The 27500-nt window shown below is 40.2% G+C and overlaps 1 protein-coding gene and 4 pseudogenes across 1 annotated transcript; all 5 read left to right on the top strand.

The window, feature by feature from the left end:
* The first annotated feature begins 378 nt into the window (after positions 1–378).
* LOC122333582 lies at positions 379–6872 on the top strand (annotated as a pseudogene).
* LOC122333576 lies at positions 6673–10128 on the top strand (annotated as a pseudogene).
* Positions 10129–18948: 8820 nt separating this feature from the next.
* On the top strand, positions 18949–20794 carry LOC122333581 (DPY30 domain-containing protein 1-like). Its single transcript, XM_043231275.1, has 4 exons — positions 18949–19179; positions 19597–19731; positions 19934–19978; positions 20615–20794. The coding sequence occupies exons 1-4, from the start codon at positions 19033–19035 to the stop codon at positions 20792–20794; spliced, it is 507 nt and encodes a 168-aa protein (XP_043087210.1). The 5' UTR covers positions 18949–19032.
* Positions 20795–21951: 1157 nt separating this feature from the next.
* On the top strand, positions 21952–24960 carry LOC122333580 (annotated as a pseudogene).
* Positions 24961–26778: 1818 nt separating this feature from the next.
* The window catches only part of LOC122333579, a 3634-nt pseudogene continuing 2912 nt past the window's right edge, over positions 26779–27500 (top strand).

The raw sequence follows: 27500 nt of genomic DNA, 5'->3' as shown, positions 1-27500 counted from the left end.
TATATATATATATATATATATATATATATATATATATATATATATATATATATATATATATATATGTACAAGGAATAAGCATGTTGTTTGAATTCCTAGATAAATATTAAGCTGAATGACATTTTTTTGATTTAATTTTGTTGTGTTATTTTTATACGTTTTCTACGGACATAACATCACTTTTGTGAATTTCTTTGGATGCGGACATCTTCAAATCGTTGACCCATGGTGTGCAAATAGGTTTTACAATTGTTGCTCATAAATCTAAAATCTAGAAAACTTTTTTCTTCCTGTTCTTATGAAAAATGCACGCGTCTTGGCGTACCGTGACGCTGATTGGCTGAGAGCGCGGCCCCGACTCCTCCCCTCCCGCCCACAATCACGAAGTCCAGCAGGAGCGTTCAGACCGATCTTCTCGGGAACACCTTCATCACTTCGAGGACACCTGCAGAAGACCTGAACACTCACCGAAGGATGAAGATGAACGAGTCTCTTCACGCGTTTGACTTCGAGCGGCAGTTTAACGATCGCGCCGCGCTCGAGTGGTTTGAACAGAACTGGTGAGTCAAATGATCAGAAGCGAATCACTGATTCGTTTCGGTTCATTCTTTTATTCCTGATGTGCGACCCGCGCTAAATGAACGTTATAATGCATGCACAAAAGCATAATTATACTTATTGCATAATAATTATTATTATATTTTTAATAACAGACAGTACAAGACTCTTAACATCTTGACTTTTCTGACATGTGTCCTGCTTTAACTTTTCATAAAGGCAGTAGGCTGTATGTTAAAACCCTCCCTGCTCATTAAAAGAGATTGACCTTTGACCTTTCAGCTTACATATCACAATGAACAAATATTCTGTGCATTAATGTGTTTGTTCATGAACTAAATGAAGTGTTCAGACGGTTTTCCAGGAGATTTATGACTGTTCTGATTATTTGATGGATAAGACGGGTTCATGTTGAGGACATGATTCGATCACCTTTGACCTTTCGGCTGATTGTGACGTGTGTCCTAATAAAGCGTCCGGACACCGTATGTTTGCAGGTTCAGATCGGTTGAAGGAATGAATGTGTATTATATATAGTGTGTCTTGCTGCCACGTTTCTGTGTGATGTCTGTATTGATCAGGTCTGATGTGTTTCAGGGGAGCAGCGTTCGTTCTGTCCGGAGCGTACGCCGCCTTCATTTTCTTCGGACGCCTCTTTATGAAGGACAGACAGAAGCTGGACCTGAGGAAGCCTCTCATGCTCTGGTCGTTATGTCTGGCCATATTCAGGTGAGGCTCAAAACACACGAGAGTTATGGGGTATGAACTCAGAATTGCAATTTGGAGGGAAAAAAGCGAGTGAAGTGTTTTTGCAATATATTATTTATATTCATATTCATATTCGGCGATATATTCTGTGATTATATTTAGATTTTTTTATGCTCGCTCAGATTAAAGATTTTCTAATATTGTCCAAAAAAAAATATATATATAAAAAAAAAAAAAAAATATATATATATATATATATATATATATATATATATATATATATATATATATATATATATATATATATATTAGTTATGAGATATGAACTCAGAATTGCAATTTGGAGGAAAAAAGCGAGTAAAGTATTTTTGCAATATGTTATTTATATTCATATTCGGTGGCGATGTATATTAATAAAAAATGCATTGTATGGGTCATAATAATTAATTTTTCGTTCATGCCAAAAATCAGTAAAGATCATGTTTCATGAAGATGTTTTGTGAATATCCTAGCCTAAATATGCATCGCTAAGAATATCGTTTGAACAACTTTGAAGGTGATTTTTTCCTCACCATATAGATTCTTCTGCTCCCTCAGATTCCAGATCGTCCCGATATCTCCCCGATCCTAACGAACATCAATATAAAGATTATTTCTTCATGCATGCATCTCAGCTTCGAGACACTGGCACCTGTGCCATGTACAAACCACTTTATTCCTTGCGATTCGTACTTTTTATCTCGAAAACAGAATTTAGTGAAAACATGGTAAAATAACTGTGAGATGCAAACTGAGAAAACGACATTTAACTGCTAGAAAGATACTCAGAATTCTGTTTATACATGTTTTCTGAGAGCAGTGAGAGATGTGTGACTCCTAAGTGCTGTGTGTGTGTGTGTGTGTGTGTGTCAGTGTGACGGGAGCGTGCGGACGGGCTGGTACATGTTCAGCACGCTGCGGTCAGACGGGCTCCGGGGTCAGTGTGTGACACAGACTTCTACAGCGCCCCGTCAGCAAGTTCTGGGCGTTCGCCTTCACTCTGAGTAAAGCTCGGAGCTCGGTGAGTCAAGCACACGCTGCACGCTTTCATGCCACTGATCGTTAGGGTGGGGAGTAATGCCTTGGGAAGGTCTTACCGTAAAAACTCTTGATCGGTGAGATGCGTTACTAAGAGCCTCGTTTGGACAGCGTTTTGGTGGTTTTCTTAATGTTTAGATTTTTATGCTCCCTCAGATTAAAGATTTTCTTATATTGTCCAGATCCTAAAAAGGAGATTATTTAATTTAATAAATTGCCCGAGTGACACATTGAATTAAACATGAAAATATTTAAAATATTTTTACAAGAAATATATATATATATATATATATATATATATATATATATATATATATATATATATATATATATATATATATATATATAGTATTTTTGTATTTTTATATATATATATATATATATATATATATATATTGTGACGAGTCGGCTGCCCCTCCTCTTTATTGTCACCATCACCCCGTCCTTTATTCGCCGCCCTTCACCAGGCTCCCGACGGGAGTGGGTGTGTTCGAGAGGAGGGGCGTGGTATTGTTCAGGTCTGGCGGCGTGTGACGAGGCGCACCTGAAGGGGATTAGCCTTGTCACCGTCGCCGTTAAATACCTGACCGCGTCTCTCCTCGGGAGACCGGTCTCTTCCCCCGTGCATGCACGCTGGTGTCCTCGTGGGTCCAGGAAGGGTGCGCGATGGACCTCACCCCGCCGTCCGAGAAGCGCGTCGTGGGACCCCCGTAGTCCAGGCTGTGAGCACACAGCTCATCCCACTCTGCCGCCCGGAGCAACGAAGCGACGGAGACGCCGCGGAAGAAGCCGCCGCCCCTCGCGCCCCGGACCAGAAAAAGGGGAGCGTGTGCGACCGCCGGACTCCGCCCCTTACCTGGACCCTTCCCCCCTGGAACACGGCCTCAACCTTCACTTTCCCCGTGGCACGACGAGGACACCAGATCCCCCTTTTATTTGGACACTTTATTTTGTATTATTATTATTTTGTCAATAAAAGCCTCTCCGAGGCCTGACGCCACGCCCACTGTGTCTGTCGTTGGCTCCTCCGTCACAATATATATATATATATATATATATATATATATATATATATATATATATATATATATATATATATATATATATTTTATTATTATTTATTTATTTTTTTTATGATTTTTTTAATAGTGTAAAATGTAATTTTTTTTAAATCATTTTTCATAGTGCAAAGTCATACATGTTGCTTAAAGGTGTTTGGCAGATGTTGCACTTTTATATTTCTGTAAAGTACAGAAAGTTTATTCATTTCTTTCTTTAACGCATGAACCCTAACCCCCAACATTTAACCCCTAAAATGAATGTCCCGTGTGCTCCTGAATAGTTATGAGAACAGACTGTTTGTTGTAAAAGGATTAAAAGCAGAAATGTGACACTCAAGTTTTTAGTTATTATACGCTCATAAATGTGTTGTTTGAGATGTAAAGTGTGCATTTTGAGCATTAGCCATAATACTCGTCTAACCAGATTCACCAGACTGACCAGATTATGTGCTACGCTTACGTTTGCTCGTGAAAACATTAACGTTTCACACAAAAAATACAAGAAATGATGTTTAGCATCAGCGGAAAAGCCGTTTGTTTATTTATTTATTTGCATTATGCCATTTTTCATGACATGTTCTCATTATTATAACATAAAAAACGATAACGTCTTCATATTATTTGATTTGTAAAGCATCTACACGGCAGGTGTGTGGAAACAATCAGATAAAAAAGGTGGAGAAAAGCAGAAAAACTGAAAAGCATTTTCTTGTAAATAATATACATTCTTACATAATCTCTATAAAATATATTCTTTAGATTTTTCAGCGTATAACCTTTTACTCGTTGCAAACGTAAATATAGCTAAACTTAATAATTGAGTTGCGATATTCATAGTTTAAATAAAAAGTTGCGATGTCCAAATGCAAAAAAAAAATCTTAAAATGTTATTAATGCAAAAAATGCACAAAATTGGTGGCAAAAGCCTATCTCTTGTAGTATTCGGGTGCATTGCTCTCTGAAGGCCTGTCTGTGTTGATGTTCAGGAGACACGGTGTTCATCGTCCTGAGGAAGCAGCGTCTGATCTTCCTGCACTGGTATCATCACATCACCGTCCTGCTGTACACCTGGTACACCTATAAAGCGCGTGGCGGCGGCGGCTGGTTCATGACCATGAACTACACCGTCCCACGCGTTCATGTACAGCTACTACACGGCTAAAGCGTCCGGCGCGCGCGTGCCGCGGCTCCTGGCCGTGTTGGTCACGCTCCTGCAGATCGCACAGATGCTGGCGGGCCTGAGCGTCCTGGGCCTGGTCTGGGTCTGGAAACACCACGGCGCTGCTTCTCCACCACGCAGAACATGGCCTGCGCCTCGCTCATGTACCTCAGCTACCTGCTGCTCTTCTCCGTCTTCTTCTATCAGTCCTACCTCAGGCGCTCCGGAGACCAGAAGAGAGACAAGCGAGAAATAACGAGAGGATCCGACCGTTTACATGCTCGCCATTCAAACACACAGAGAGAAAGACAAATAAAGCCTAGTAATATCGTTATTTTTAAATATGCTATATATAAATATTAAAAGCGTATATGAGGTGCAAAAGCCTCTAAAGGTGAACATGGAGGTTTAACAATTTAAAAATGTCACCATCCAGTACATGCATATATATATATATATATATATATATACTACCATCAAGAGTTTGGGATCAGTACGATTTTTAATTTATAAGATATTGATTTTTTTAAATAAGAAGTTTCTTATGCTCTGCATTTATTTGAATGAAAATACAGAAAAACCGGAGTAATGTGAAATATTATTGGCATTTAAAATAAGGGGTTTCTGTTTAAAATATACTTTAAAATATAATTTATTTTTGCGATGCAACGTTGAATTTCTGTTAGCCATTGCTCCGGTCTAAAGTGTCACTCGATTGTTCAGAAATCATTCTAATATGCTGATTTATTATTAGAATTATGTATTGAAATATTTTGGGGCAATGCTTTTTCAGGATTCTTAGATTAATAAAAAGTTAAAAAGGACAGCATTTATTCAAAAAAAAAAAAAAATATATATATATATATATATATATATATATATATATATATATATATATATATATATATTTTTTTTTGTGCAACATATTAAAAAAGAAAAAAAAATATTTTACATTGTAATAATATTTATTACAATATTTTTTTCATAATTTTTAATTACAGTTAAGCACTTCGATGTTCTCATTATTTTAATGATGTCAATTTAATTTTGTAAGAATTTATTGAATTCCGCTGGTTATTTTAATAAGGTGTGCCTAACCTAGTCAATGTTTGAGGGTGAAATGTGACTTTAATCAAATGTTTTGTGAGGTTCGGTCTTTTTATGTGTGAATGAGTTAATGGTGTTAATGTTTACAGGCCATTGATTTTATCACCTTTGAAACAAAGCCACACATTGTCCTCTGATGACCGTAACCATTGATCAGGTAATACTGAGTGATGAAAACGTGAGCTGGGTATCAGTGTATTTGACTCGCAGCTACATCTGTCACGACATGTCCACATATCTGCACAGAACCTCACTGAGAATGCAGACATGATCAAGTATGTCAGGAAATATGAGCGCTTGCAGGTTTTTTCAGTAGATTCCTGTAAAACATGCTGCATGATGCATATTTCTGCACCTCTGAGTCCTAGATTACAGGTTCTAGCTCTTCAGCGCAGCTCTAAAGCAGCTCATGTTGTGTCGAGGCCTGTGGAAAGCTGTCTTTCCGGTTGATCTGGTTGACTTATCTGCTTTTCTAGAGACTTCGAGATTCCTTCTCTTCAGCAGGCGTCTGTTTATCTGTTCTTCTAGATCTCCTCGAACATTAGGAACACCAAACGTCGTCTGAATGTATTTTCCCCGGCTGTTATTTATATGAACGACTGACCAAAGGTTTTACTCATTTTAAGATGTCTTCTGTTTACACTGGGGATGTTCTGAAGCGTGCGTTTATTAACAATAAACACCTGGTGATCATATTTTAGTGCCGTCGTTTCTCAGCAAGGTCTTAAAGAGTTTAAAGAGATGTTTTAAAGCTGGTCCCTTTAAAGCTGGACAGATGTTACATGAACAGTTTTCTCCAATGATTCGTTCAGTGATTCATTTTTCTAGCGATTAAGTGAGCTTTTAACTCTCCAAAAGCCACAGCCAGTGGTGAAGAATCAATTTATATTTTCATTCAGATCAACAAGTGGGCGGGAATATGCAAATGTTCAGGTCACCATCAAGCGGCTTTGGGGTTCGACTCGTTTCAGTGATTCGAAAGAGTCGACTCGTTCGTTGAGAGTCAGTAACTTTCTACGCGGTGCACTTTCAGATGTAAAGCTTTGCAAGAAGTCTCCGTTCGTTTAGAGCTGTGTCGAACACCACACGAAAGCCCTTCAGTGCTGCCCTCTTCTGGACTGATGGACCTGAGAGGAGAGGAGGAGCATCAGATGGGTTCGGACACGGACAGAAAGCCCTCGGACCCTGCTGTCATGTGCTGATCTGGAGCTTGGAGGCTGGATGGAGATGAGTGGAGTTTCGTCTGATAGAATGATTCAGAGAAACTCTTTCGGAGGAGGTGGGATGTCTCTGTGGTTTCTGGTCCCCATCAGTTTGCCTGTGTTCACTCTGCCTGGAATCTGGACCATGTGAGTATTTATCAGTGCCCTCAAATATAATCATTTCAATAAAAACGGAAGTGTTTTAATTTGCAGAGCATTTTTAGTATTATTGACAAACTAGTTTATGTCTTTTATTGTTTTAGTTGACTACAGTAGTTAACAACAATGGCTGATATATCTGATATATTGTTACTTGCAATACATCCTTTATCGTAATGCGTTTATGTGCATTTATTAAATGTGCAATGTGTTTAGAAGCAGTGAGTGGAGTTAAATGATATCACTTGGTAAGCGGTTTCTGTGCAAACTTCTCTTTGAGTAGAATCTGTGAGGTCCTGGGCTTACGGCTCTCTTTCTCTCACAGATATGCGATGGCCTGAACAACCAGCACGTCTGTCCTGTGAACAACTGGTGAATACCGAATCTTCTGCAAAACAGAGCATGCTGTGATTGACTTATTCAGACATCTGATGTTTAATACTTCTATCTCCGCCACGATAAACGAATAGGATTTTGCTGAAGCGTGTGATTAGATCACATTGATTTTGAGGTTTGACCGCCACGTCTCTGTGTTTGTTCGGATTGATCCGTTTGTTAAATGCCGAACTATACAGTTTACTATCTGGAGAGTTTAGTTATCTCACGTTTGTTAATGAGAAGGAAAGGTTTTGTAATGTTAAAAATCAAACACCTCAAACCTTTGTTGTAGTCAGCGGATATTGTCACAGCCTGCGTGTGTTTGTAGGGTATATAACTCCACCTGTGAGACGTCTTTGGTTCTTCAGAGCGGATCTGACCTGTGCTGCACGCTGGACAACATCCCACTCATCAGGTACCAAAACAGTACACTTTATTAGAAAATGAGCGAAATGTGTATATGGTCAGACGTGTTTTAGATCCTCCCGGTGTGTGTGCAGTAAATGTGGTGGCGTTCCTCCAGAGAGCTGCTGGTTCAGTCTGCTGTGCAGCACTGCTTCGTTCGTGGGTGAGTGATTCACTGATTCAGTTCTGAACTATAGAAACACTCACAGTTAAAGTCATTGTTCTGTTTGTGTTACAGTGAGTTTGATTGTTCTGTTTCGTGTGTTACAGTGATTGTTCTGTTACAGTGACTGTAATTGTTTCGTTTTGTTTGTTACAGTGTTTTTTTCTGTTACAGTGAGTGTGATCATTCAGTTTTGTGTGTTCTGTTTGTGTTATAGTGAGTTTGATTGTTCTGTTTCGTGTGTTACAGTGACTGTAATTGTTCTATTTTGTGTTACAGTGATCCCGGTTGTTCAGTTTCGTGTGTTACAGTGATTGTGATCATTTTGTTTTGTATGTTACAGAGACTGTGATTGTTCTGTTTTATGTGTTATGGTGATTGTTCTGATTGTTTTGTGTGTTACAGTGATCGTGATCGTTCTGTTTTGTTACAAGGGCTGTGATCTGTTTTGTGTGTTACAGTGATCCTGATTGTTCTGTTTTGTGTGTTACAATGATTGTGATCTATTTTGTGTGTTACAGTAATTGTGATTGTTCTGTTTCGTGTGTTACAGGGATCCTGATCGTTTTGTTTTGTGTGTTACAGTGATCGTGATTTTTCTGCATTGTGTGTTACAATGATTGTGATCTGTTTCATGTGTTACAGTGATTGTGATTGTTCTGTGTTGTGTTACAGTGATTGAGATCTGTTTTGTGTGTTACAGTGATTGTGATCATTCTGTTTTGTTACAAGGGCTGTGATCTGTTTTGTGTGTTATAGTGATCGTTCTGTGTTGTGTGTTACAGTGATCCTGATTGTTCTGTTTCGTGTGTTACAGTGATTGTGATTGTTCTGTTTCATGTGTTACAGTGATCCTGATAGTTTTGTTTTGTGTGTTACAGTGATTGTTCTGTTTTGTGTGTTACAATGATTGTGATCTATTTCGTGTGTTACAGTAATTGTGATTGTTCTGTTTCGTGTGTTACAGGGATCCTGATCGTTTTGTTTTGTGTGTTACAGTGATCGTGATTTTTCTGCATTGTGTGTTACAATGATTGTGATCTGTTTCATGTGTTACAGTGATTGTGATTGTTCTGTGTTGTGTTACAGTGATTGAGATCTGTTTTGTGTGTTACAGTGATTGTGATCATTCTGTTTTGTTACAAGGGCTGTGATCTGTTTTGTGTGTTATAGTGATCGTTCTGTGTTGTGTGTTACAGTGATCCTGATTGTTCTGTTTCGTGTGTTACAGTGATCCTGATAGTTTTGTTTTGTGTGTTACAGTGATTGTTCTGTTTTGTGTGTTACAATGATTGTGATCTATTTCGTGTGTTACAGTGATTGTGATTGTTCTGTTTCATGTGTTACAGTGATCCTGATAGTTTTGTTTTGTGTGTTACAGTGATTGTTCTGTTTTGTGTGTTACAATGATTGTGATCTATTTCGTGTGTTACAGTGATTGTGATTGTTCTGTTTCGTGTGTTACAGGGATCCTGATCGTTTTGTTTAGTGTTACAGTGATCCTGTTCTTTTTATTTTGTGTGTTACAGTGATCGTGATTGTTCTGTTTTGTGTGTAACAATTATTATGATTTGTTTTGTGTGTTACAGTGTTTGTGATTGTTCTGTGTTACAGTGATCCTGATCGTTCTGTGTTGTGTTACAGTGACTGTTCTGTTACAGTGACTTGGATTGTTCTGTTTGTGTTACAGCGGCTGTGATTCTTGTTTCATGTGTTACAGTGATTGTGATCGGTCTGCTGCGTTACGCTCAGCTCATCCATAAGCACAGTAACAGCGTGTTGAACATCGAGGGTCTGTTTGCCGGGTGGCTCTGTGCGGCAGGACTCATGATTGTGGGAAACTTTCAAGTAAGAAAACAAGAACAAAGCAGCATTTGACTGTTTTTCTTCCACCTTTCAAATGAGAGTTTCTCCATAGACACCATTTTATTATTTGTTATTTTAATTCATTTAATTCTACATTCACCAGGGTCCAGTTTTGAAACGTATTTTGCTGGATTATAACGTTTTTAACACTTTTATTTGTTTTTCCACATTCATTAAGACTTCTGTCCTGCTGCTGTAGTTCATTAGATCTTTGAATAAGCCCATAAATGTGTGCTTTTCTTTGCTTCAGCAGATATTATGTAATAATATTATCATCACGACCAGACAAACACAGCTCGCCTCAGTGTCTCTCCTGTCCACGTCCGCTGATTGTGTGTTATTGCATAAGTGTGAAATCAAAGGCATTCAGCCGTTTGATGTGTGTCTGTGTGTGTATCCTGCAGTGATGGAGGTGCGTGCAGATGTGCTTTAACTAAGCAGTGAAAGTGGTTAGAGATCTGGGATGGAAACTTAAGGGCTCCAGATTCAAAGGCTCTGTTAACAAAGAAAACACTAAACCTCAGGTTAAACAAGTGCAGCGCTTCTCTTTCTGACTGCACTGCCCTCCGCTGACGAACACAGCTTTCAAAGTCTTTTTTTTTTCAGTTCTGCAATTACTTTTTTATTTACCAAAACCACGAATGTCAATAATTTGCATTTAAATAAATTCTGAGACTAAATGTTTGTTATGAGTAAAGACTGTGGGGCGCTTTTCTACTCTTTTGTTATTTAAAAAACATTTCTGCTATGTAAAAAATATAATTGTTTTGTCATTTTATGTTTCGGTGCTAATTTTACAAGTAAATACTATTTCAGTCTTTCTACTCTTATAAAAAATGTTATACTCCGATGTTTTTTTTTGGAGACGTGCAAAATTATTTTACAGTTTAGAAAGATTTGCACTTAAAATAGAAGTGTACTTGAGTTTTTTTTCTGTACTACAATGCAAACATCTACTCAGTTCTTATTTATATCTTTAAATGCATACTTAAGCAAACATGCTCATGCACTTTGTGCTTTGGATATTCTTCAAGGTTTATGTGAACTTTTCACTTCAACGTTCACCTTAACTTTTTTACTTATTTACTTTTTAAACTCATTTACCACTAAAGCATGCGTATTATTCCCTTAAAGGTGCACGTTATAACCTGAAGTGTGCACGTGTGTCCCTGGAAGTCCAGATATCAGTAGGTTTTGTGGCTGTTTCTGCAGGTGGACCACGCTAAAGTTCTCCATTACGTGGGCGCGGGTCTGGCCTTCCCAGGCAGTCTGCTGTTTGTGTGTGTGCAGACGCTGCTTTCGTGATCATGGCGGCCGCGCCCAGAGACTTCCAGGCGGCTCATCTGCGCCTGGCGCTCACCGCCCTGGCCTTCACCACCCTCATACTCAATATCCTCTTCACACAGCGCTCACAAAGTCCTAAAAGCGCTCCTTACGGCCACACATGCTGTGCAGTTGTTCCTTAACGTCGTGTCCCGCAGGCGGTGTGTTTTTCATCCAGGAGAGCTTCGTCCTCCAGCACGCGGCTGCTATATTGGAGTGGATGTTCGCCATCATCGTGCTGTCGTTTACAGCTCCTTCTGCTTCGAGTTCGGCTCCATCTCTTCACAAACCCTCGGCGCGCTGGTGACCAGACGAGACGGCGTGTCTGAGGAGGGACGGAAACTAGAGAAAGTCTAGACCAACATCCGACGAGCGAACCTGAGGATCGGTGCTGGTTGTGAGCTTTACAACCTTTAGCTGCATTACAGACGATCTGAGTTTAAGAAAGTAGTAGAAATCTTTGTTAAGATTAACAGAGAATCCTGCATGAAAAATAAATACCATACAGAGGGTGAACCAACTCCGGAGTAAGGCTAAAACTACTCTGAACCCGTCTTTAAGGCAAGCACATGTGTTTCCCATCGAATAAAAATAAAACAAGGTCATTCTTGCTGTTTCTCGCAATTGCAAGTTTATTATTATTGCAAGCTGATTCTGACTTCTTCTTCTTCTTCTCGAGAGGAATCCTGACTATATGACTCAAGTCTGAATGTATAGAGTTTATAGCAATATTCTGAGAAAAAGTCAGAACCTCAAGACGTATAATTGTAAAAAAATGTTTTTTTTAATCCGGCGGCAGAGAAAGGCTTCCAGATACACTGTGAAAATAAATCTGTAATATAGCAGAAAAGGCATAGAAGGGCTGTGTGACGGCCTGAGTGGTGGCCGCACATGAGTGGTAATATACCCGTATCACCTTTTTCACACACGACACATTTTGTAAATCATGTTTATTTATGGTTTAGTTTAACTTTCTTGTCAGTTGCATTTAATCACATAAGCATACATGATTTATAACTTTATTTTCCATAGGTTTCATTTATAACATACATTGTTACTGATTTGGAGTGCACACAAATTAGTTGCTTTGTATGTGTTATTTACCTTTGTTTCTATTTTGAGTTAAGTTTACCGGCGACGTGTGGCGACGATTGTCAGGCCCAAGTACTTCAACTTCCTGGTGTGACGGAAATTAGAGTCCGGGTGGAAACTGGGAATTTAAAGGCAAGCAGGTCTCCTGGACGTACCATTCGGAGAGATGGTCGGGGACGAGCAAGAAAGGAAAAATTGCTGATTTTATTAATTATATTTAGTTGTCTATTTGTTGTTTGGTTATGGGTTAGGTTCTTTGGGGATGATTTAGTGTTTCTTTGTGCTAGGTTTATCTTTTGATTTGATTCATCTTGTTAAATGTGAAGTATTGTTGATTTCCCTCTTAATTTGTAATGGGCCCATCTTTCTCTTTATAAGCTGTTGTGTTGTCCATTTTTGGGGGGCTTTTTTGTTTTTTGGTCTGTTTCTGTCTGTCTGGTTTGTTGTGTAAAGTTACCTTTTTGAGTTTAATTAAAAGTTTTTCTGGTGACGGCTGGTGTTCCTTGTCTTTGACCTCTCGGTCCCTCACATATGGTGTCAGAAGTGGGATATTCCAGCCAGTCAAGGACACCAAGCTGTTTTATTTCTTTTTTTTTGCCCACGTGGTAGTGTTTTGTTACTGTTATGAGCCGTGCTTCAAAGAAAGGTATACCTAAAGCACCTCCCCTGCAGCAAGAGGAAGAAAAAGGTGAGGAAGACCAGGATGTGGTGGAAGGAGTTGAAAGGGGCAAGGCAACTGGAGATCAGGATATCTCAGTGAATGAGTTGGCAAATTTACTTCCGGGCCCATATGGCAGGATGGATGGCCAGGAGGCCACAAGAAAGCAGGAGCAGGCAGCTCAGGAGCGGCGCTTTAAGGCTTTGCAGCACCAGTTCAGTCTTTTTGCAGTTGGAGGTCCAGGCACGAACCTCGCCTAATCCTTCCTCTCCAAATCTTCCCTTACCTGATACAGGCCAAGAGGGCCCTGATGTGGATTTGGCAGTTTCTGATGGACACTCTGAGGTGTCTGTTCCTCAGCCGAAGTTGTAATCCAGTGGAGGCAGTATAGGTCCACCATTGTCTCAGATACCTCGACTGGAGAAGCTGAGCGACACGGATGATGTAGAACATTTTTAGTTACCTTCAAAGAATTGCTATTGCCTGTAGGTGGACCAGAACTGATTGGGTTTGGCATTTAATCCCTCTACTGACTGGTAAAGCAAGAGCCGCTTATGTCAACATGGATCTGAATGAATCTATTGACTATGATAGAGTGAAGTGTGCTATCTTAAAGAAATATGATGTCAATGTTGAAACTTACAGACAAAAGTTCCGTTCCCTGACAGTAGATCCAACAGAGAGCCCAAAAGAGCTTTACAACCGGCTCAAAGAACTCTTTGGAAAGTGGATCCAGCCTAAAAGGAAAACAGTGGAGGAGGTGAGTGAAATAATCATTCTGGAGCAATATCTGAGAATGTTGTCTTCTGAACTCCAGGTGTGGGTTAGAAAGGATCCCAGAACAGCACTGGAAGCAGCATCCTTGGCAGAGGTGTTTGTTGCTGCCAGAGGAAAAAATAAGCCGTGGGCTTGAAACTGGTCAATGATCGCCGTTCTTCTGATGTGCCTCACTTCCAGCCAAGGAAGGTAGAGGGGTCTGGTAAGCCATATATGGGAAAAAGTGCTGCCCCTAACTTAAATTTTGCTTCTAAACGACCTCCCATATGTTACCTGTGTGGCCAAGAAGGGCATACAAAGCCAAATTGTCCAAAGGTATCAGCTCAGTTTACACAGCTATGCCTAGTACCCGGAGGGAGGCAACAAAGACCCCAATTCCACTGAGAACTGTAAATGTAGAGATAAATGGTGAGAAATTGACTGCTTTGGTTGACACCGCAGTGACAAGACTTTGGTGAGAAGAGAATTTATACCGCCCTCTTTAATTAGCAGCACAGTGGGCAGATTACCTATTTGCTGTGTGCATGGGGCGGAGAGATTGTTACCTACCGCCAGTGTTTATGTGAAGATAGGGGACCAGACCTATCTGGTGGAGGTGGGGGTGACTGATAACTTGTCTTTCCCTGTGATTCTGGGCAGGGATATACCAGTATTGTTGGAGTTGTTTGCGTACAGTACAGCAGTGCCAGATGGTGGTGACTCGAGCAAAAGCGAACCAGTCAGAGGAGATTGGGCACACACTAAGCACTTTGCCTTTTTCAATGAGGAGATTGAGGCTGGAGTGCCAAAGAGAGAAAGACTAAAATGGAAAAGAGACAAAGAAAAGGTAAAATATGCTGCTCGTACAGTACCTGAAAAATACACTTTCTAACTTGCCTGTGAACTTTCAGATACCCACTAACATCATTCAGCTGCAGCAGGAAGACTGTAGTCTCACCGAGTGCTTTGCTAGAGCTGCAGGTGAAAGGAAAGACCGCTAAAGGATGGTGCAGCCAGGTATGTGATAATGAAGGGGTTTGCTCTATCGAGAAATCGGGCCCAGAGACAATTGGTGGTTCCACAGTGTGTTCGAGAGAGGGTGTTACATCTTAGCCACTCTATTCCTTGGGCTGGCCACCTGGGGAAGAACAAGACAACTGCGAGAATCAAAAAGTATTTTTTCTGGCCGGGTTTGAATGTAGATGTGGCTAACTTTTGTAAAAGCTGTCCTGTCTGTCCGAAAGTTTCTCTCAGCGTCCGTCAAAGCACCATTACAACCGCTTCCCCTTATTGGTACTCCATTTGAAAGACTTGGAATGGATGTTGTTGGTCCGTGGAGATGAGTCGCTCTGGGAACCGCTTTATGTTGGTGATAACTGACTATGCCACCAGATACCCAGAGGTATTTCCATTAAAATCCGTGAAGGCAAAATCAGTAGCTACGTCCTTGGTTCAGTTATTTTCCAGGGTAGGATTTCCTGCAGAAATTCTAACTGACCAGGGAACAAACTTTATGTCTACCCTGTTGAAGCAGGTTTACCAGCTACTGGGAATCAAGAGTCTGCGTGCTACCCCTATCATCCTCAAACCGATGGGTTGACTGAGCGATTCAATCAGACTTTGAAACAAATGTTACGCAAGTTTGTCAGTGAGACTGGTCGGGATTGGGACCAATGGTTGCCCTACCTGCTATTTGCATATCGGGAAGTCCCACAGGCTTCTACGGGTTTTCACCTTTTGAATTGTTGTATGGCCATGACATCAGGGGCCCGTTGGCTTTGTTACAGGAGATGTGGGCGGGAGGTTCTGGAAAAGATCCCCCTAATGTGGTCTCCTACGTTATACAAATGAGGAAAAGTTGCAGGACATGACTGCTTTGGCCCAGAATCATTTGGCAGAAGCCAAGGAACAGCAGAAAACCTGGTATGATCCTCTGGCTCGAGAAAGAAATCTGGAGGTCGGGGGAAAGGTACTTGTCATGTTGCCCAGTCAAGAGAGTAAACTGTTAGCCAAATGGCAGGGTCCTTATGAAATTAAGAAACGCCTGGGTCCTACAACATATGAAGTCCGAATACCTGGTCAGGATCGTTCCAGTCGTATTTTGCATGTTAACCTATTGAAAAGAGTGGGTTCCCTGTTCTGAAAAAGCACAGTCCCTCATGATTCGCTCGGTGGTAGAGGAAGAATTAGAGGAGCAGTATCTCCCACAGCCAGTTCCTGGAAATCTTGGGCTAAATCATCTAACAGCTTCCCAGAAAACACAGGTACAATCTCTCTTTACTTCAAAAGTATTTTCAGAATACCCGGCTTTACACGCCTAATTGAGCATGATGTAGTGCTGAAGCCTGGTGCTGTGGTGAAACGCCAGAGTTATAGAATTCCTGAACGGTTCCAGGCGACTTTGCAAGAGGAGGTGGACCTTATGCTCTGTCTGAACATTATTGAGCCACAAACAGTGAGTGGTGTCATCCCATAGTCCTTGTGCCAAAGAAGGATGGGAGCATTAGGTTCTGCATTGATTTTCGATATTTGAACTCTGTATCCCAGTTTGATTCCTATCCTACCCTCGTATCAGTGACTTAATTGATCGCTTGGGTCAATCTATGTATCTGACGACAATGGACCTATCTAAGGGATATTGGCAGATCCCACTGTCTCAATCCTCTCGTCATCTGACTGCCTTCAGAACTCCAGGTGGGCTATTCCATTTTAAGTACTACCCTTTGGCCTTCACGGGCTGTGGCAACATTTCAGAGGTTAATAGACCAAGTATTACGTGGTTTACCATTTGCTGCTGCATATCTCGATGACATTGTTGTTTACAGTAACACCTGGGAGGAACATGTGCGGCATCTCCAGGGAAGTGGTGCAGCGCCTTCAGAGGGTCAGGCCTCACTGTCAACCCCAATAAATGTGCTATAGCTAAACAAGAGACCGGTATCTGGGCTATGTCATTGGCCGGGTGTTGTACGACCACAAGTTCAGAAAGTTCAAGCTTTGAAGAAGTGTGTGGTGCCTCAGACACGCAAGGACCTGCGATCCTTCTTGGGTATGGCTGGATTTTACCATCGGTTTGTCCCCAATTTCTCTAGCAGAGCAGCTCCTCTAACCGACATGGTGGGGGCACGTTGTTCGAACCGGCTGCAGTGGACTGAGGAGCGGTTGAGAGCTTTCAAGATGTTCAGGGAGCTTTGACAACCGACAGTGTTTTGCATAACCCTGACTTTAGTAAGCCTTTGTTGTACAGACAGATGCCTCTGAGAGGGAGGAGCTGTTCTATTGCAGGGGCCTTCAGAGAGCCGTCGACCAGTGGCTTATATTAGTCGTAAACTGTTTCCCAGAGAAGTACGCTATTCAACAATAGAGAAGGAGTGCTTGGCCATAAAAGTGGGCTTTGGATTCTTTGCGGTATTACCTACTGGGGCGTGAATTTACCTTGAGACTGATCACAAAGCTTTGCAGTGGTTGGAGAAAATGAAGGATTCTAATGGAAGAATTACAAGATGGTATCTTGGCCTACAGCCCTTCCGATTTAAGATTCAACATGTGCCTGGTAAAGCTAATGTTACTGCAGACTATCTCTCTCGCTGTAATGGCGAGATTTCTGAGGAGGGGAAATGTGACGGGCCTGAGTGGTGGCCGCACATGAGTGGTAATATACCCGTATCACCTTTTTCACACCACGACACATTTTGTAAATCATGTTTATTTATGGTTTAGTTTAACTTTCTTATCAGTTGCATTTAATCACATAAGCATACATGATTTATAACTTTATTTTCCATAGGTTTCATTTATAACATACATTGTTACTGATTTGGAGTGCACACAAATTAGTTTGCTTTGTATGTGTTATTTACCTTGTTTCTATTTTGAGTTAAGTTTACCGCGGACGTGTGGCGACGATTGTCAGGCCCAGTACTTCAACTTCCTGGTGTGACGGAAATTAGAGTCCGGGTGGAAACTGGGAATTTAAAGGCAAACGGGTCTCCTGGACGTACCATTCGGAGAGATGGTCGGGGACGAGCAAGAAAGGAAAAATTGCTGATTTTATTAATTATATTTAGTTGTCTATTTGTTGTTTGGTTATGGGTTAGGTTCTTTGGGGATGATTTAGTGTTTCTTTGTGCTAGGTTTATCTTTTTGATTTGATTCATCTTGTTAAATGTGAAGTATTGTTGATTTCCCTCTTAATTTGTAATGGGCCCATCTTTCTCTTTATAAGCTGTTGTGTTGTCCATTTTTGGGGGCCTTTTTTGTTTTTTGGTCTGTTTCTGTCTGTCTGGTTTGTTGTGTAAAGTTACCTTTTTGAGTTTAATTAAAAGGTTTTTTCTGGTGACGGCTGGTGTTCCTTGTCTTTGACCTCTCGGTCCCTCACAGGCTGTTTTGTGAAAAATGTGATTTCTTGAAAATAATATGCACTTTATATACTTCTGGAAGATGTGTCGGCAATATTTGCATAATTCTGTCTGGATTTATGATGAACTTGAGTTCAGGTGCCTTGATTGAATTATATTACTGTTGCGTTGTATTGTTTGCGCTGTGCTGTCAATGTGTGAGAAAGTTGTGTATTATTTCACTGCATTATCTGCTTGTCCACAAAGGAAATATAGCAGATTTGTGAGCTGCTGTTTCTTTAATGTGTGCAGCGTTTATGAAAATACTTTCATCTGTTTGGGTTATGGTCAGTATTTAAAGCCAAACAATTAACTAATAAATTAACCCACCTTTAAAAAAGAAGTTGCTACAAACACTTTGATTTATTCTAGCATGATCCCAGCTAACAGGGATGTTCTCACAGCTCTCATTAACTTTGTTGAAGTTATATAAATGTTGTGAAAAACGCTTTTAAAGTAAAGTTTAGGAACATTCTTATTGAGATCCACATTTTTGTCATTATGACGTATTTTTTACCAGATAAACGTTGTGGGAAACGTTGTTATAACATTTAAATAACGTTTGAACTGGATAATATTACAAATTAATGTCCAAACGTTACAGTTAGTATTTCGCTGTGTGAGAAATGTGTGCTTCTTACCTTTAAATGCCATTATAATCAATGAAAAAAATTAATATTGAACTTTTTTTAGAATATATAAAATTTACGGTAAAATAACGTTTGATTGTGGATGAAAATAAAGTCAGTAGATTGTTGTAAAAACATTCTAATCACGACGAGCGTTTTAGAAATATTAATGTTGCGGTTCGTTAGCTTTGTTTGTTTCCGGCCGGAAATGTTTCTACGCCACGCTGTTACCATGGAGATCGTAAACAAAACAAGCTAACGTGTGCACGCGTAGACATTAGCGAAAACACCTTTTGGGATTAATAAAACGGGCTGTTGTCCAGGTTGTTCTGGGATGGACTCGCAGTATGTGAACCGGACTCTGGGGCTCTGTCTCTCTCAGGGTCTCGCCGAACTGATCGAGAACAGACCGAGGGACCCCGTCCACTTCCTGGCGCTCTGGATCCTCAAATACAAGGAGAACCAGGAGAACCAGGAGCGGGTAACACACACACACACACACACACAGACCACAGACATACACACACACACACAGACCACAGACACACACACACAGAGACAGACCACAGACATTCACACACATACACACACACACACACACACACAGACCACACACACACACACACACACACACACACAGACAGACATACACACACACACACACAACAAACACACACACACACAGACCACAGACATACACACACACACACACACTGACACACACACACACACACACACACACACACACTGACACACACACAGCACACACACACACACACACACAGCACACACACACACACACACACACACACTGACACACACACACACACACTGTCAATCAGATCAGATGTTATGGAATCATATTAATAACCCGTGATCTCCTCTGTGTTTTTGTTAGAAGTCTTCTTCTCGGAGACAGTTGGAGGAGGAGCAGCGGAGGCTTCATGAAGAAACGCTGCACCAGAAACTCCTTGAAGACGAGGAGAACCGGATCAGAGCCGCAGAGCAGCTCCAGGTCGCTCCAGAGCAACAGGTCAGCTCTCCACTGATGTCTGCTTTATTATCACAGTAATCAGCTGAGATACAATCCAAGAGAGGGAGCAAACATATAAATACTGAGAAAATCACCTTTAAATTCATCCAAAAGAATCTCTTTTCAATGCATGTCACTAATCAGAAATGAAGTTTTTGTGTGGAGCGACTCGATGTATGTTTCTCATGATGTGTTTTGACAGGCTGAGCCGGAATCACCTCGTCCTCCAGACCAGGGAGAAGACCAGGTTCGAGTCACTGATGTCCTTCGTGTGTCCTCATGACCGGTCAAATAACACACAATTCCTCTGAAAAATACTCACGAAAAATATATTGAATATTTTTGTATTAGGCTGTTTGCTTACTATTATTGTATTTATTAATGATTTGAAATTAGTTTTTTAATTTTGTTTTAAATAAATTTGACATTTTTGTAATTTTTTTAGTAATGTTTAGTAGTGTAGCTTTACATTTTTTTATCCAAATTTAGATTTAGTTATTTTTGAAATTCAACTTTATGATGTTTTTTATAAGTGTTTCATGTAATACTGCGTTTATATTTCCTTCGATTTCTGCTTTATTTTAATTACTGAACGATTTTTAATAGTTTTGAATTAATAATAACTTAAATAAATAACAAAATTAAATTAAAATTAAATTATTCATAATTTATATCAGGATTAAAAAGTCACAAGAAGTTTTATTTTATTTTATAATCCATTGTAATGAAGAAATTGAATTATAGAACATAGTCAGAAGTTTATATTTCACAATTCAGACATTTTATGATTTTTATTCTGTTTTCCTGGGATTGGTAGCTGAAGACATTTGCTTGTTTCTTTGTGTAAGTTCCACTCGATGCAGTTTAACCGTCTGTCTCTCAGCAGATAGATGCAGTGGATCAGACCGAGACAGATCCTCCAGCAGAAGATCAGAGTGATCCATCACACCACTCTCAATCACAAAGGTTTACTGAAGAAAAAGAAATAAATCTGGGTGTTTTTCCCCAACGAGGAGGCGGGATTGTAGAGAATCAGATGAGGACCGGACCTCTGAGCTCCTGAACACGAGAGATCTCAGGCTCAGGACACAGGGTGAGATACACTCCATCATGAAGCCCATCACTGTCCAGTGATCTGGCCGGACAGCGTTCACCTTCAGAGGACACAGACGAGGCCTGGACCAGAGACAGAAGAAGATCCTGATGAGAGACAGACAGAGACTGAGGACAAAGTAGAGAACGCTTAGTTTAGACTCATCTCGTACTCTTTCAGTGGTGTTTAAGATGTGCTGCATGCTTCATAAATACAGAAAACTACATCTGAGAATTATTAATGCTCCTACAAACAGCAATGAAGCACAATGAGGTGTGTTGAAAACTTGTTCAGAAACACTGTGCTCTGGGACTCCTGCTGATCAGTTTCACTCACTTCACTGACATTGAACAGCCACACACACACACACACACACCTGCTCACACAACTCTTGGATAAGATTGGATGTAGCTGAGAGTTTAATATTTCTACACACTGACACAGATATCTCTCTCCTCACAGGAATCAGAAAAACCTGAAGAGATGGAAGAGAAACCAGAGCAGACCGATCCTGCAGAGATCTGAGAGATTTATGATCAGCATGTGTGTGTGTACGTGTGTGTCTGTAAGTGTGTGTGTACGTGTTTGTGTGTGTGTACGTGTGTGTGTGAGTGTGTGTGTGTGTGTGAGTGAGAATGTGTGTGTGTGTATGTGGGAATGTGTGTGTGTGTGCGTGCGTGTGTGTGTGTGTGTGTGTGTATGCAGAATGTATGTGTGAGAATGTGTGTCTGTGTGTGTGTGTGTGTGTGTGTGTGTGTGAGAGAATGTGTGTGTGTGTGTGTGTGTGTGTGTGTTAATGTGTGTGTGTGTGTGTGTGTGTGAGAGAATGTGTGTGTGTGTGTGTGTGTGTCTGTGTGTGTGTGTGTGTGTGTGTAGTGTATGTTGCCAGGAAGAAGAGGGACGGAAGCTTAAACATGACGTGTGTTTCTCATTCAACTAAATCTCATTCCTGCTGATATTAAAGTATAGTTATGGTCACTGAACAGCCGTGTCCTGTCATTGAGTGTGTTTATGATGCTGCTCCTCTCGGAGTGTGAAACGTCTAGGAAAATGGGCTTCAGATGTTTTTGAATTTCCGTGAGGTTTTCCATGCGCAGGCGGAACGACCTTGAAAGAATCCACCCAGAATGGCGTTCCTGCTCCGTCAGCAGCGTGATCAGCTGTGTCTCACTCCCAGAGCACAATCACCCCCGGACCCCGGCCGGTCAGCTCTGACCAGAGACCGCAGGAAGCGATGGAGCGCCTCGCTCTGACCGCCTTTCAGGCGCGGCTCCTTCACCGAGCTGTTTCTCACTCCGCCGGCCAGGAGCCACGCTCCTGACCTGAGTGACACTGACCTCAGGACCCTGGACTCTGGTGAGATGACCATCATGCCATTTTATACGGCAGAAAATATCTTTTCAAATATGCATATAAATGTGCTTCAAAATACATACAAAAATGGTCCAAAATATAGTCGCTGAAACATATATTTACTGAAATATGCATTTTCTACCAATATATTTTTGACTAGTTTTATGGAGAGCTGAGTTGCTCAAAATATATAAATAAATCGTAAAAATGCATAATTAACTAATTAAATGCATAGATAAAAATATGAATTCACTATAATACAAATATGCATTCATCATTTATACATTAGATTTAGTTTTTTTTTTATTACTTTGAAGTAATAACATTTGTTGGATAAATATTAATAAAAAAAGCACACACAAAGGACAATTTATTTATTTATTTGTTTAATTAAATGTGAAGGAAATAAGTAAATAACTCCACTTTAATTGTATTCTCTTATTTTTAGTTTTATTTAATGTATTTTTTTCCCGATGTTTTATTGGCAAACAAGCAGTAAAGCTTTAGTTTAAAAAAAGAATTCATTAGAAAAAGGTTTCATAAAGCCTGACATACTTCTTGTGCCTTCTGCTGCTGTCATGTAATCATCTCCTGACTCATGATTACAAACACACACTGATTTCTGCTCAAACGGTCTCTTGCTGGCAGTCCTGTGTCTTGATCCTCAGATGATCGAGTGTTTAAGGCCAGAGAACTGTGGGAGAGTTCAGAGCCGTTATCATGGCTGTGAGGAGACCCGGATGATTCCTGTGCAGAGAGGTACACACACAGTCACACACACACACACACATATTACACAGACACACACACACATACACACACACACATACACATTATTACACACATACACATACATTATACACACACACACACATATTATTTAATACACATTAATACAGACATATTATATACACACACACACACACACATAGAGACACAGACACACACAGATATACACACAGTTAAAACTGCTTTAATAAGTAGTGCATTACAATACCATGTCACTCTCTAAAATGAAATTAATTTCATTACGTGGTTACTTTTTATGCACAGTGTTACTTTACTTGAGTTATTTTTTAAACCAATGGTTTGCTGTTTAATATAAAAACAGTTAATTTTGTACAAGTGCTCTTAAGAAAAGTGAGTTGAATACACTTCAGGCTGAAGAAACTCACACCAGTACAGGACAACTAAACGTGTGTGTGTCTCTGTGTGTGTGTGTGTGTGTCTCTGTGTGTGTGTGTGTCTCTCTCTCTGTGTGTGTGTGTGTGTCTGTGTGTGTGTGTGTGTGTGTGTGTGTGTGTCTCTCTCTCTCTGTGTGTGTGTGTGTGTGTGTGTGTGTGTCTCTCTCTCTGTGTGTGTGTGTGTGTGTCTGTGTGTCTGTGTGTGTGTGTGTGTGTGTGTCTCTCTGTGTGTGTGTCTCTCTGTGTGTGTCTGTGTGTGTGTGTGTGTGTGTGTATCTGTGTGTGTGTGTGTGTGTGTCTCTCTGTGTGTGTCTGTGTGTGTGTGTTTGCTTGTGTGTGTGTGTGTCTCTCTTTGTGTGTGTGTGTGTGTTTGTTTGTGTGTGTGTGTGTGTCTCTCTTTGTGTGTGTGTGTGTGTGTGTGTGTGTGTGTGTGTGTGTGTGTGTGTGTGTGTGTCTCTGTGTGTGTGTGTGAGTGTGTGTGTGTGTCTCTGTGTGTATCTGTGTGTGTGTGTGTGTCTCTGTGTCTCTCTGTGTGTGTGTGTGTGTGTGTGTGTGTGTGTGTCTCTGTGTGTGTGTGTGTGTGTCAGGAGGCGTCTGATCTCTCCTCTCTGAAGCCTCAGCTGGACGAGTGTGGAGTGTCTCTGTTTGCTGTGGTCAAGGAGAACATCTCCTCAGAGATCCAGGACTTCAGAGCCTTCTTTAACGAGAGATCTTCCTCGATCAGCAGGTCTGTCACTTGTAAACACACACCAGCACACACACACCTCAACTCACACTCATCTTTTTCAGTTTCTCTTCATTACTCTGCTCTGACTCCCAGGAGCTGCTCAAATAAAACTCAAGGCCTTTTCCTCTTAGACTCAGTGTGCTTCACTTTCACAGACTTTCACATGAAGCTTTCCTCGCGCTCAACTCCAACCCAGCAGCTCAGGCCTTAACCATCTTCAAGAAGTTCCTAAAAACACACCCCTTCCTTCTTTATCTGACCAGAACGATGAAGCAGTCTTGTCATAGCGCTTGCGTGTCGTTTCTCTCTCATCTGTCAGTGACTTTGGATAAAAGCGTCTTGTAAATGAAATGAATGTGTTAGAGTCAGAGGGCTTCTTGGGCCCGGGAGCGCTGGATGGGCGTCTCGGGGCCCTGCGAGCCGGAGTCTGGAGGAACGGATGGAGGGCGTATCAGAGCGGATTCTGGGGAAACGTTCGAGGAGAAGGCTTGGTTCTGGGGGCGGTGTATGTGATCGGATCGGCTCAACAGGTGTGTGAAGACCGTCACGCACAGATCCAAAGACATGCGTGAGGAATGTAGCTCTTTATTTTCACAAATCCATTTAAAACACTTTCATTCTTTTTATTTATTATTATTACAAAAGACTATTTCAACCCCTTCCAAAAACTCATAAATGCAAACACCTTTTCTGCTTGCGAGGGAATCCTGCTGGAACACAGAGAGATGGAGTTCGGAGACAAAGTCAAGAAGTCCGATGTGATTCAAGCTCTTGAACGGATTCAAACGCAACTGAAATTAAAATAGCCTTGAGATCAATAATCACTCACTTAATGAAAACTCTTGAGCTCGATTGTTATTATAACTAAATATTCATCTTGGAAAATAGCGAATAGAGAATGCAAAAGCTGTATATGTAAGGGCTAATGTTATATGCATGCTTTTTGTGTGTGTGTGTGTGTGTGTGTGTGTGTGTGTGTGTGTCTGTCTAGTGTCCGTGTCTGTGTGTGTGTATGTTTTTGTATGTGTGTGTGTGTGTCTGTGTTCTCTGTGTGTGTTTGTGTATGTATATGTGTGTGTGTGAGTGTGTGTGTGTGTGTGTGTGTTTGTGTGTGTATGTATGTGGGTGTGTGTGTGTGTGTGTCTGTGTCTCTGTGTGTGTGTGTGTGTGTGTGTGTGTGTGTGTGCTGTGTGTGTATGTGTGTGTGTGTGAGTGTGTGTTTGTGTATGTATGTATGTGTGTGTGTGTGTGTGTGTGTGAGTGTGTGTTTGTGTATGTATGTGTGTGTGTGTGTGTGTGTGTGTGTCTTTGTGTGTGTGTGTGTGTAGTTGATGATAGACTGAATCTAAACTCAAAATGAAGGATCAGTCTTGATGTTTCACGCTCATACACACACAATACTTATTATTAATATTATTATTACACACACACATTATTAATACACACACACACACTCAGAACCTGTAAAACACAATTATAAAACATGTGTGTGTGTCCGTGTCTGTCTCTGTGTGTGTGTGTGTGTGAGTGTGTGTTTGTGTATGTATGTATGTGTGTGTGTGTGTATGTGTGTGTGTGTTTGTGTATGTATGTATGTATGTGTGTGTGTGTGTGTGAGTGTGTGTTTGTGTATGTATGTATGTGTGTGTGTGTATGTGTGTGTGTGTTTGTGTATGTATGTATGTGTGTGTGTGTGTGTGTGTGTGTGTGTGTGTGTGTGTGTTTGTGTGTGTGTGTGTGTGTGTGTGAGTGTGTGTTTGTGTATGTATGTATGTGTGTGTGTGTGTGTGTGTGTGTGTGTGTGTGTGTGTGTGTGTGTAGTTAATGACAGACTGAATCTAAACTCAGATGAAGGATCAGTCTTGATGTTTTCACGCTCTACACACATTACACACATTGACACACACACACACAGAAACCTGTAAAACACAGCAATAAAACACACACTATAGTTGATCAAATCTGCCTCATTACTGCTGTGTGTTGAGTTTGTTTCTAATTTTAGTGCTTCCCCAAAATAGGAAAAAGCTAATAATGAATAAAATAATATAGATGAATGTTAAATTTAAGACCACTGACACACTGCTGGTGGACTGGATTAAAAATTATCTATTGCTGATTGATCACCAAATAATGGCTGATAACGGATAATGTTAGGTTTAGATATGAAAATAATCATTATTTAATGAAATCTGTGCATCAAAAAACTGAAGTGTCTCCTCTTAAATAAATAAAGCCTATTGATTTATAAATATAACATAATAAAATGAATAAATAAAATGAAACACTTTCCACATAAAGATATAGAATGTTTTATTTGTTTACCTGAATATCATTAACTGATATCAGAGATCTGTTGTGCAAGAATCTTGTGTCTGAGAAAAGTATTGTGTTGTTTCGTCTCACAAAACAAAGTCTGGGAATCGTTCTCTTCTACGTTCTCAGATTTGTTCAGATTACTGATTTATTATCACACGCATGCCGACGTTTTTATTGCAGAGAACCGACTGAGAAGACGATTGGTTTATTTCTAATCCTCTGACGGCTCAGAGTGTGTTCTCTCTCCTGATTGGTTGGTGTTTGTTTGATGCTGATTGTTCTCTTAGATATATATATATGTGTGTGTGTGTGTGTGTGTGTGTGTGTGTGAGGCTTTGTTTCAGTGTGAGGTACAGGACTAAACATCGTCCATGCAGCAGACAGTAAGTGTTAAGTAGTGCTTTGTTAATGGATTAGTAGAGAGTGCACGCTGAGAGCGTTGTGATGCTTTAATACAGCTAAGATGTGAGCAATAATAAGATATAAGATATAATAATAAGATTTGAGATACAACTATTTGAAAATCTGGAATATATATTGAGAAAATCACTTTAAAAGTCGTCTGAATGAAGCTCTTAGCAATGCATATTATTAATCAAAAATTAGTTTTGATATATTTGTGATACATCTTGATCGGAATATAATATACTCATTATTTTTGGTATAAAAAATCTGTTTCTACAAATATAGCTACAAATATTTTTGAGGTCGATAAAGAGAATATGCATTTAAAAATAAAATAATAAACTTTTTTTCCAAAGGTTTTTCTGTTAGCTTGTAGCTCGTTTTTTATCCATTTCAAACAAAACTTTGAATATATTATAAAATTGTACATTGTATAATTGTATAGTGATTAATGAGGGTTTTTGTGCTTTGTTACAGTAGACTTTTTACTTTATTATCAAACAATAATCATATAACAGGATCAGTTGTATTATTATAATTTTTCTGATTATCTTTTATTAAGAAATAGAAATGTTCATCAATGTTCAGTTAAACCATTATTGGCCAAATTACAAATTCATGACTGTGACCCATTGAAAGAACTACATCTGTGTGTGTGTCTGTGTGTGTGTGTGTGTGTGTGTGTGTG

The sequence above is a fragment of the Puntigrus tetrazona genome, unplaced genomic scaffold, assembly GCF_018831695.1.
Source record: "Puntigrus tetrazona isolate hp1 unplaced genomic scaffold, ASM1883169v1 S000000284, whole genome shotgun sequence".
Classification (NCBI taxonomy): Eukaryota; Metazoa; Chordata; class Actinopteri; order Cypriniformes; family Cyprinidae; genus Puntigrus; species Puntigrus tetrazona.
Note: the sequence above shows the minus strand (reverse complement) of the source record. Positions and strands in the feature narration are given on the sequence as shown.